This window comes from Desmodus rotundus, chromosome 8, assembly GCF_022682495.2.
Source record: "Desmodus rotundus isolate HL8 chromosome 8, HLdesRot8A.1, whole genome shotgun sequence".
Taxonomy (NCBI): domain Eukaryota; kingdom Metazoa; phylum Chordata; class Mammalia; order Chiroptera; family Phyllostomidae; genus Desmodus; species Desmodus rotundus.
In genome coordinates, this window is record NC_071394.1 from 33,876,991 (window position 1) to 33,889,613 (window position 12,623).

The 12,623-nt window shown below is 34.5% G+C and overlaps 1 protein-coding gene across 2 annotated transcripts in view; it reads right to left on the bottom strand.

Annotated features, from left to right (window-relative positions):
• The window catches only part of LRRC69 (leucine rich repeat containing 69), a 28,525-nt gene that overhangs the window by 889 nt on the left and 15,013 nt on the right, over positions 1 to 12,623 (bottom strand). The window contains exons 4-7 of one of the 2 annotated variants that reach the window (XM_024572500.3): positions 12,393 to 12,588; positions 10,062 to 10,133; positions 8,218 to 8,319; positions 2,537 to 2,716 (exon numbers count right to left, since the gene is read on the bottom strand). In XM_024572500.3, coding sequence (XP_024428268.2) covers positions 2,537 to 2,716; positions 8,218 to 8,319; positions 10,062 to 10,133; positions 12,393 to 12,588 — 550 coding nt within the window. The remainder of the gene's footprint in view (positions 1 to 2,536; positions 2,717 to 8,217; positions 8,320 to 10,061; positions 10,134 to 12,392; positions 12,589 to 12,623) is intronic. The other variant, XM_024572501.3, reaches the window with a different exon arrangement.

A 12,623-nucleotide genomic window follows, 5' to 3' on the forward strand; every position in this document is an offset into this window, starting at 1 on the left:
TCTTTTCTCTTACTGTTTAATGTCCAGCTGGTTTTGACTTTTAAATTTCTCCTAAACTGTTATTTCACCTTGACATTAGCCCTCACTGGCAGAGGCTCTGCCAGATTTACCTCTATGATACATATGCTGTAATATATTAAAAATGTAATGGAACAGAGCAGCTGGCATTTAAGTCCAGATCTTGTGATTCATCAGGCATTCTTAGAAATAAAACATATACAAACTCCCTTTGTAATTGGTACTAATTCTCACCAGTTCTATTTAACACAGTCCCAGAAAAGCTAGCAACAGCAGCCAGGTTAATAAAATAAAAACATGCAAATAGAAAAAAAATACGTAAAATTGTCTCTGTTTACAGATGATATGATCATATATATGTATATATACACACACGCATACATTTCATGTTCATATTCATATATGCATTCCTAAAATCTCCTCCAAAAATTGATAGAATTAATTGACAAATTCAGTAAAGTTACAGTATACAAAGTTAATACACAGAAAACAGTTGTGTTTCTCTATAAGGACAACAACGCATTTGAAAAAGAAATAAAAAGAACCCCATTCACCAGTGCATCAAAAACAATAAGGTTCTTATTGTTTTTAACAATAAATCTAATCAAGGAGATAAAAGACCTGTACGCTAAAAACTATAAGACTTTGATAAAAGATATTGGGGAAGACACAAACAAATGGGAACAAATCCTATGCTCATAGATCACAAGAATTAATATTGCCAAAATATTCACATTACCCAAAGCCATCTCTAGATTCAATGCAATATCTATTAAAATTCCAATGGCATTTTTTACAGATATTTTAAAAATCCTAAAATTTATGTGAAGCCACAAAGGATGCCAAAAAGGCAAAGCAATCCTAAGAAGGAAGAACAAAGCCCATGAATCACATTTCCTGATTTCAAACCATACTACAAAGGCTGGAGTAATCAAAACACTACGGTATGGGCATAAAAAAATAGATACATACATGAATGGGACAAAATCAAAAGGCCAGAAATAAACCTCCACAGATTTGGTCAAGTAATATTTGACAAAGGAGCCAAAAATACTCAATGGGGAAAAGACATTCTCTTCAATAAATGATGTTATAAACCAAATAAACACATGTGGAAGAATAAAATTGCACTTCTATCCTACACCTCTGACACACATACACACACAAATCAAAATAGATTAAAGACTTAAATTTAAGAACTGAGATCATTAAGCCCCTAAAAGAAAACAAGGGAAAAACCCTTTGACGTTGCTCTCAGCAATGATTTCCTGTCTAGGACAGCAAAAGCACAGCAACTAAAGTGTACAGAAATGATTGAGACCCCATCAAAGTAAACAACTTACACAGCAAAACAAACTCAACAAAGTGAAAAGGCAACCTACAGAATGGGAAAAAATAGTTACAAATTGTATTTCTGATCAGGATCAATATCCAAAAAGAACCTATACAACTTGATAGCCAAAAAAACTAACAACCTAATTAAAAATGGGCAGAGGGACTGAATAGATATTTTTTCCAAGGAGGACGTAGAAATGCACAACAAGTACATGAGAAAGTGCTCAAATCACTAATCATCAGGGAAATGTAAATCAAAACCACAATGAAACATCGCTTCTCATCGGTTAGATGGCTATCATCAAAATCATCATATCATCAGGATATCATCATATCATCGGTATAGCCACTAAGAAAAACAGATGCAATGTCCTCAAAAATTAAAAATAAAACTAAAAAATATTACCCAGCCATCCCACTTCTGAGTAAAGATCCAAAAATTTGAAATCAGGATCTTGTAGAGATTTCTGCATTCTCATGTTCATTGCAGCATTACTTACAATAGCCAAGATATGAAAACAACCCACGTGTCTGTCAACAAATGAATGACTAAAGACGGTGTGATATTTATACCAGGGAATATTATTCAGCCATGAGAAAGAAGGAAATCCTTCCATTTACAACAACTCAGATGGATCTCAGGGGCATTATGCTAGCTGAAATAAGTCAGATAAAAACAAATGTTGCATGATATCACCTCTGTTTAGAATCTAAAATAGACCGACTCAGAGAAACAGTGAAGTGTTGGTTACCAGGGGTCAGAATGGGGGAAATGTTCCGAAGGTACAAACTTCCAGTTACAAGATTAACAAGTTTGGACATCTAATGTACAGCATGATGATTATAACTAATAATGTTGTATCATATATTTGAATGTTCCTAAGATAGTAGGTCTTGAGTGTTTTCATCATAAAAGTGAAATAACTATGATGGGACAGAGGTGGTAGCTAAGACTATGATAATAGTGACTTTGCAATTTATAAGTGTATTTAATCAACATGTTTTCCACTGTAATTTAGATAATATTGTGTGTCGATTATATTTCACTAAAACTATAAAAAATTATTATGCTATCATAGAAATCAGTTCTTATGTACAAACCTAATTAGATTGGTTGATTTAGATAAGAACAAAGAATAAAAGGAGGTCTTATGTTCATATTCATGTAAAAACTACCCTTTACCTTTGATGGAGAAACAAATTCAACACATTCCATCCATGTGGTTAAAAATAACTCTCCACATATTGAGCATCTTCTTCCCTTAGAGATTGTGTTCCTGACCTCTGGGTACCCTTCTATGGCTTGCATTAGGAAAGGATCCTTTTCTGCTAGCTGGTTCATTATAAATCTTGATGTTATTTCCTAGATTTAAAAAAATTATGATTCTTCAGATAGTTTTCAAAATAACTTTTATATCACATTAATTGCCATTTCACTAACTTATATTTTTGGCTTATCCCTCACTGTATCTGTTAAATTAATTTTCATACATATATAATATTGTCAATGACTAGTATTATAAATAAGTTTAGTTTTCAACAATATAAGAAAAGCAACTTACTCTCATTTTAATAGTTCCATGTTTCTTACAGACATGAATCCAAGTTATAATAAATTTACATTATTAGATAAATTATAGTTCAAATTTTGTACCTCTCATGACAGTAAGCATGGACCGTACAAATATTCGGCCTGAACTTGAAACTTGCGTCTGCCATATTTACTAATGTCTAAATCCTTACTACGAAAATTGTGGTTCACGGACCAGTGGAGCCTGTATCACCTGGAAGCTTAACAAAGATTCAGACTCTCAGATGCACTCCAGACCTCCTGAATCAGAATCTGCAGTTAACACAGTTCCCCAGGTAACCCCTGTGCAAGTTAAAGTTCGAGAAGCATTAGTCTAAATTAGCTGCTGCTTTGAGTACCTGACTACAGCCAGATTGGTAAATAATACTGATTTCTATTAACCAAATCTCTGAATTCAATCTGTATTAAACTTACCCACACAGGTATATCCAGAAACTTCACTTAAGGTAATAATAATATCACAATATTAAATAATAAGAGGTGGTGAGGAAATATATATCAGCTGACTTTCATCATAACTGTTAACATCATCATTTTAAAGTAAAATGTTTAATAAAACTGTATAATACTTAAATCTTCACTGACCAAGCAAACAAAACAAACATCTGATTTACCCCCCACAGTTGTCTGTGACAGTAGCCTGGAAGTTCTGTATAAATGTTACACAAATATTACGTGAATTTTAGTAAGTGTGTGGAACTTTTTTTTCTGGCCAAAGCGAAGGATTTTCCAGTGGTATTGAGTAGCCCACACCAGGCTTTGAGACGAATCTTTGGGAATACCTACATATATACGCAGATAATCTTTTAGTCATTCACCCCAATAGAAATCTTTTTAAAATAACAGAATCCTATAGATTGCTGCCTCCCTGTTCTCTATCCCTCATCCCTTCCACTTCAGAAGCATCTGGGAGAGCTGCCTTTATACAGCAAACAGCCCTGAGCACGGGTTCCTTTCAATGTCTGATCCTTCAACAGCACAAACTCCTACCCACTGAAGCTCATTTTCCGGGTGGTTATCCTATTTTGCCGTGTACAATGTGCACATTTTTGCCCAAATTTTTCAGGGGAAAAATGAAGATACATATTATACATGGGTATAATGATTACATACCACAGGTATAGTGATGGATATAATAATCCCATGTATAATGAGCATAAAAACATGGGTATGCATTATACACAGCAAAATACAGTAAATAATGGAGGTCATTCTTTGTGAAAAAATTGCTCTTTCATACTAATATTGCCAGGACTACTAAATCACACAACTGTTATCATCCTTTCTTTGCCTACTTACACAGAGCATAGCCTGGGATTCTGAGTAAAACATTGATTTTAGAGGCAAGTTTTTAGCTACACAAATTAAAGTCTAGGTCTCACTACAAAGCTTCAGAAAACTAATAAAAGATTCACTCACATCAAATGGCAGAAGAATTTGCTGAAATACATGAGACCTATAAATAGGTCACAGTTTACACAATTCCCTTTCTATGATTTCTGGAACCAAACATGTCTGTTGCACTCTGTATGTCTGGAAGATAACCATTGAAATATAAAGTCATTACTCGGAAACGTGCATATATGTGTATATGTGTGTGTGTGTATATATACATGTATATGTATATGTGTATATATGTATGTGTATATGCATGTATATGTATATGTACATATATATTCGCCATGCCAATAGTATCTGTTAAGATACCTCTTAAAGATACAAGTGATACAGTTTTGGGGAATATACAACTTAATAGTAGCCTAACTCCAGTGTTATTTAAGAGTTAAGAAATCTTTTATGGACAAAAAAAATGTTCCTTTTGAATGTTCCATTTACTATTTTGTTAGAATATTTGTTAGCTAAGTATGTGTAGGTCAGAGATTATTCCTATGTTTAAACCATCATAGGTTAAAATTGGTTTCAGGTGTATTCTTTTATTTTTCCTTACATATAATGATTTCATTTGAAATATAAAGCTATCTATATATAAATTCTATTTATTTAGATATAAAATATATAAAATTTTAAAATAAATATGAATCCTTGGAAGTAAAAGGCGAAAGATTTGTATGTTCTGAAGAGAAACCAGAGTATGAATCCTTGGAAGTAATGATCTATTTCGAACTGTGGTCAAGTGATACTAATACTCCGTGTATGACAGGCACTGAAACACAGATAGCATCAAGAGCAGAGACAGAGAACAGACTGACGGCTGCCGGGGGTAGGGGATTTGGAGGGCTGAGGGAAGAAGGTGAAAGGATTAAGAACTACAAATTGGTAGTCATAAAATAGTCCCAGGGATGTCAAGTACAGCACAGGGAATATAGTCAATAATATTGGAATAACTGTGTATGGTTCCCGGTGGGTACTGGTAATATCAGGGGAATCCTTTTGTAAAGGGAATGACTGTCTAACCACTATGCTGTACACTTGAAACTAATACAAAATAATATTGAATGCAAACTGTAATTTAAAAATAAAATTTAAAAAAAGAGCAATTATTCTGCATCAGACTCAGCCAAATAGGTGCAAATTCAGGCTCTATGACTTATTAGCTGTGTAACTCTCTTCAGACAAGTCCTGACTTCTCTGTCTTGAATACCTCACCAATAAAACACAGATATTTATCCAATACCATCTTACGGAGTTCAAAGAATTAAATCAGATAACATGGGTAAAACTCTCAATCTCAGATCTACTAATACAGAATATTCTGGCTAATATTTTGTTATAATCTAGCTATCAACATTAAAACTTAGTGCATAAATCTAGGAGGTGAATAAAAATGTTTAAAAATCTTAACCAAGACAATCTTGAATCAAAACTCTATAATTCTTTGACAGTCCAAATATGCAATAGTTTAATCAGTAATGTTTACCAAATGTCCAGTAGAAATACCTTTTACTCTAAGTACAAATATGAAATGTATAATAAATGTGTTACCTTTCTAAGAAAAATTCTTAGAGATGCTTTAAAAAGTACCCAAATCATTCTTGCCTTCAAAAGTACCCTCGTAAAACCACTGCTACCTCCAGCCCCACCCGCAATCCAGAACCTCCTTCAACCAGGGACTCCCCATTTCCTTTTTCCTCACCCAAGGCAGCACCTTTTTGAGATGTTTCTGCTGCAAGGAGTCTGGAACTCCACTGCTTAGGTTGGTTGGCATCGTATTTCCAACACTTAACTAGCTCTGTTTCCCTGTACAAGTTATGCAACCTCTCTGGGGCTTAGTTTATCTATAAAAGGGCAATAATTATGATACCTACCTTTTTAGGGTTATTGGATGGTTAGATTAATTCATTTCTGTTAAGTGCTTACAACAACACCTTGCTCATAGTAAGCTTAACAGGTGTTAGTTTTTATTACTGTTATTGTTACTATTATTCTAAAGTGCTTGATTCGTGGAGAACAAATACATTATAAGGGATTAAACAAATTAATCCCTATAGTTTCCAAAATCATTAACAATTAAATTTCAAATAGGATTTTTTTCACACAAGAGTAGAAAATAACATTGTTTGTGGAAATATAGATTGACTCTCTGGAAGGGAATTTGCAAAGAGCCAGCCAAACTGTTAAAAAATGATAATTTTTGGACAAAGCAATTTCACTCATAGGGACACCATGCACAGGAGAAGTTTGCTATGGGGACGGTCATTGTAGCCTTGTCTATAAAGGCCGAAAAGCCAGAAAAATATTAGATCTAAACAGCCATCAGCAGGAAAATAGTCAAAAATACTATGTTGTAATATACCAGGATATTATATATTCATTAAAAAAGAGATCAAAGATTTATTCTTTTATCAATGGGAAAGATATTCACAATAGTTTGAGGAAAACAAACTAGTCTCAAATAGTATGTGGAGTCTAAATTCATCTTTAGTTTAAAAAATGTCTGGGTACATGGAAAGTATGGGCAGAATAAATGTCAGAGAGAATAATGGTAATATCTCTGCATATTGGATTTCTAACTAATCTTATCAACTTCCATTGCTTTTGTTCCAATTTCTCTAAATGAGTTTGTATTGCTTTTGTAATAAACTTTTCTTTTAATCAATATAACATTGAAACTTTCTTCCTTGTTCATCTGTATTTTCTAGTTCTCTGTAATCAATGCAACAAGGGAAAATGTTATTTACAGAAAAAAACTAAACCATTCAACAAAATTGGTTGTTTCCTGCATCTAGGTAACTTGAATCCTACACAATTCTTGAAAGTCTTAAGATAATCCTGAATATTCACTTATAGCCTTAAAAGGACCTGGGAAGTTCAAATTTATGATGGAGACATACTCAATTGTGGGAAGATCTGCAAAGGTTAGCTTGACTATTACCAAAAGACCCACAAAGAGAGTCCCCTAATATGCTTTCCAATTCCTTTTTTATTATTTTTATTTTTAAAATTTTTTTATTTATTGATTTTAGAAAGAGAGAGAAAGATAAAGAGAGAAAGAGCAATTTGTTGTTCCACTGATTCATTCATTCATTGGTTGACTCCTATATGTGCTCTGAGTGGGGATTGAACCCACAACCTTGATGTATCAGGATGATACTCTAACGAACTGAGCTACCCAGCCAGGGCCTCCTGTTCCTTCTTTTAATATCACCAACTTATTTAACTAAAGCGAACATGATTTCTGGATCATAATCATTCATCCAATAAGAATGGGGTCAAGTGAAAAAGGGATAGGCAAAGAAAAAGAAAATTCAAGAGACAACAGTATGGTGATTACAAGAGTGAACAGGGGGTAGGAGAAGGTGGAAGAGGGTAAAGGGGGATAAATGGTGATGGAAGGAAACTAGACTTGGGTCGGTGAACACACAATACAATATAGAGAGGATGTATTATAGAACTGTATACCTGAAACCTATATAATTTTATTAACCAATGTCATCCAAATAAATTCACTTTAAAAATCCTTAAAAAGAGGGCGGGGAGGTGGGTGGGAAGGGCAAAGACCCCAGTAAGAACAAATCAGATATATTCTCAGATGATACTAAAAAATACTTGACAAGTGATAATGAAAACAAATTCTACTCTTTCCATACAGCAAAATGTTTCTATTTCTCTGAATTCAGTCACTCTGGAAATCAGGTAGGAATACACTGGACTCTATAAGCAAGTCAAAGAGATTAAGCCTGGGATTCGCATTGCGGGTAGACTAGGGTGACATCAGTCATTTGCTGATGAGGTTGGAATGCTTTCAAAGAAAACTCTTTAAAACTCAAATCAGGGCTTTAGTGGAAAGCTGTGTGGGTGCCAGAAGGTCTCACCTGCAGACTCCAGACATCCTGCTTCATCGCAGCCACGACAGGCTGCTTCAGGAGCAGTGGGTTTTCCTCACAGTAGAATTCCCTCAGCTTCAGATTCTGAAACTTTGAAAACAAAATAAAAACTTCGTTTCACAACAAAATAACAAACTTCACTTCTGAGGCTACATATTCAATAAAGTTATATTCAAAATGCTTTATTTAGGACATATTCCACAATAGTATTTTAGCAGCAGGACATATCCCAGTCCTGGGATATGAGAATCTCCATGCTGGCATGAATGGCAATGACCTTAGAGGTCACTGGTGGCATCCCTTACACTACACAGCTGAGAAAACGTTTTCAAGATCATAGGACTTATTAGTAACAGAACAGGGGTTAATTAATCAAATGTTAGAAACATTTTGCAAATAATATATTTGTTAGAAAACCAAGTATGATGAAAAACAGCATTCTAATAGACACTAAAGTCCAGGTCTTAAAGACTGTCTTCTAATCCACTTTACCTTCAGTGAAGGTAAGAGAAACAGAGAAACATCAACATGTTCTCATTATAACATGTTGTGTACAGTGAAATTTTTTTTAAAAAGGAAAACGTACAATTCACAAGATTTTTCACTCTTCTATGAAGAAAACCTGAATTCAACTGGAGTCTATAATCTGAGTAGAAAAATAAAGAATTCTCTTATATTTATATTCTGCCTTGCTTCCCAAGAACTCATATGTAGTTTTCAAAGTAAAACTCATTTGGGGAATTACTTTTCTGAATTTTAATTTCAACTGTGAAATGGAGAAAATAAGACCTATCTTCAGGCAAAACAGTTCTCTGGAAATAAACACAGAATCTCATTTTGTGGATTTGTGGCATTTTTGACTTCATGGTATAAACACTTTTTTTTTTAATTTTATTTTTATCCTCACCTGAGGATAAAAGAAAGGAAGGAAGAGAGAGAGAAACATCAATTGGCTGCCTCCAGTACACACCCAGATCAGGATACCAGAATTGTGGAGTGATTAGGCTGAGAGTATCCTTTGAATATAAGAAAGCCAAGAAATCTGTTCTGAAAACCCCTCCCACATACCCCATATGAATGGGAGGAAAACAGAAAGTGACCTTGAGTCAGAAGTGTTCAGTATCAGCTGGTTCAAGAGAAGACCCTTAGAGGTAATGGAAGAGAGGACACCACGAGAAGCCTGGAGGGAAGGAGATAACTGAACTTTTAGGGCTACAGGCTCATACACACACACACATACACCAGGGGGAAGCAGCTGGAGGCTTTGAAGCCCAACCCCCTCCCTGACATCAATATGCTGGGCCTATTGAAGCATTCACTAGGATAGAAAAATGTGCTATGAAAAACCACCATTTCTTTCTTAAAAGTTAGAATTTGTCCAGACCACCTGCTTCTCAGCAAAGTCAAAATCCATTTCCAAATGGGAGAAAAAGTGCATTTTTCATTGTTTATGTCTTAAAAACAACTAATAGAAGTGTCACCTCTAGATTCTTTAAAATGGACAAACATGTATGCTCTGGAAAACAATATTTTCAAAAAGTCTGAGGTGACCAAAAGCAGTATATAATAACAAAAACACCAACCATAACAAATACATTAAAATGTTTATGTTAGCAGAGTTCACTTAGTTCAAACAAGTTCAGCAGACACAGAGCACAAAGGAAGGAATGGAAAAGAAAAAGGTTTGAAATTCTAGGGAAAAAAAATGTTGAGTCATTTGTATAATTCAAGATTCTAATTATTACAGGTTATGCTGACTATCCATATTTTCTTAATCCCAGTAGCATAAACAAAATTATTTTTCAATTATTATAAAAGTTGACTCTACTTACTCCTGGTGGAAATATCTGAATAATATTTCCAGCTATATTTAGAATTCTTAGGTTTATAAGATCACAAAATCCCTGTGTAAGAAAACAAAAGAGAGAGATTCTTTAAAATCTATAGTGTGTAGAATAATAAATATTCCTTCTAAATTTGAACTTGATAGTGTTGACCATCTTTCCTAATTATCTGATCAATTCTTTAGTATATGCTCCCCAAGGAGATCACTATGTCCTGGGTTGCCAGATTCTCTGAGTTTTCCATTTCCTCTGACCACACTAAGGCAACATGGTGGCCAAGAGTTGGGCTATTTGAAGGTTCAAATCTCACCTCTGACACTTACTATTATAACTTTGGTTAAATATCTCAATTCCTTTGTACTTCAATTTCTCCACATGTAACATGGAATTGCCAATGGCAGCTCCTACTTCAATGATTGTTGAATGAGTTAAATAAGTTACTAAGTGCTTACTTAAGGGCTCAGTACACAGTGAGCAGTTGGTAGACACTACTATTATTAAAATAGAAAGAGTCTTTGAGAAACAGATATAATCTTAGAAAGTTGTCTCTATTGACAACCCCACCATGACTTATTTCTTATCTCCATTTTGCTTAGCACTGCACTAACAAAACCCTTTCCTTATAAAGAAAAATCTGTTAGGTTTCTATCTATCTACAAGCCCAGTGTGAGTGGATGGGCATATACATTCACATATATGTGCAGACATACACACATTTATAATGTACCAGAAAATGACTCATAATATTGTTATTACCAGAACAAATGAATACTTTCTATAATGCTTTATTATTTATAATGTAGATAAAAAATGATAAATTGAATCATATTAAATGTACCAGGACATAAATGATCATAAGCATTCTTTACATAATAATTCAGGATAGGGCTTATTAGCATTCAAATTTTTTAAAGTCTAAACTTTTGGGGATTTATACATTGTAGAAAAAGTCCTTTTAAGTTAGAAGAGAATGTATTTGAGTACCTTCTCTGACCTTTGCAAATTGTGTTCAAGTCACATAATCCCTGTTCCTTTTTCTAAAATGGATATAATAAAAAGAGCTACATCATAAAGTTGTAATAAACACTAAAAAACAAGATGATCACATTTCTGCTGTTAAAACTTTACCTTCACATAATAGGTTTATTCTGTAATTTAAGGATATTTTTTACTTGTTTATAGAAATTAGGATTTTTAAAGACTGTAAGAATGAAATGTTTGAAACATACGTATTTATAGCCTACACCTTGGTATATTTTCACATATCGCATTATAGTACGCACAAAATTTTTAAAGGAAATATTCCCTTGTAAGAAATATGAGATGGCAGGAATTGATCTGGTTTTATAGCTCTCAGTTTACGGTGTGACTTGCATTCTCTCCTACCAAATTAATTCTAATTTGCATAAGGAACAAACATAAGCCCATTGACAGGTTTCTAGCAGGAAACACTACTCTCAGACTGGGATATTTGAGGAGAGTTTAGTAAAATCACTACTTACAAAAGTTTGACAGTGTTTAGGAAAAGCTAAACCACAACACGTAGTTCCCTAATCCCACGAAGTACCCCAAAGCTAGCAGCAGCAGAAAGGGATTTTTTAATACCGTAGGCCTGAAGGGCCATGGTAATGACCCATCTGAGGGTCACCTGACATTAGCTATGGCTTTCCAAAAAGGGGTGCAGGAGACGCATAGCACCCCATCGGGTGGGGTACCAGGGGAATGCCATCTCATACTCACTCCCCTCCCGTCCTTTTATCTCCTCCTAGTGCCTCTCATTGGCCACGTCCAAGAACAAGCCAGAGGACCCAGGAGCTCAGTGATGCCAATATAGGAGAGTCTCCCAGATGCAAGGAGGTTGAAAAAGGATAAAGAGTGGATATGAAGAAAAATGAAAGATATCTAGCACGTATTCCAAAACCAATGTGCACTTATATTTGTGCAGTATATAGGGTTGCCAGATAAAATATAAGAGGTTCACTTAAATTTAAATTTCAAGCAAAGAATATTTTCCAATATGTTATATCCTATGTAATATCTAGAACATACTTACATTAAAAAATTATCCATTACTTAACCGAAATTCAAACTGAAGTGAGTAGCCTGTATCTGTATTTACTGAACCTGGCAGCCCTAGCTAAGTGAAATAATCCAAATTACAACCCTCCTTTGTCGCGGGAACTTGGGAACTGACTACATCGAATCAGGGAAAGCAGATGGTCTGTACTCAGACATCCAAATCTATTCTATAACCCCCCAATCGTGTTGGGTTGAGAGTTCTTCCCCAACAAAACAAAATGTTGTCCCGGTTTTGCTTACCTCTGGCAAAACTTCAATGTTGTTCCTGACCAAAAGAAGCTTCTTGAGCATCTTCATGAACTTAATTTCTTCAGGGATGCCGATGAGCTGATTATAGTTAAGTTGAAGCTCAGAAAGTTTCTTAAGAAAACAAAGTCCTCTAGGAATACTGGCTAGCTGGTTATGATTTATACTCAAATGTGTAAGACTTTTTAATCTAAAAAATAAAGCATAGGAATGAAACTCACAAAA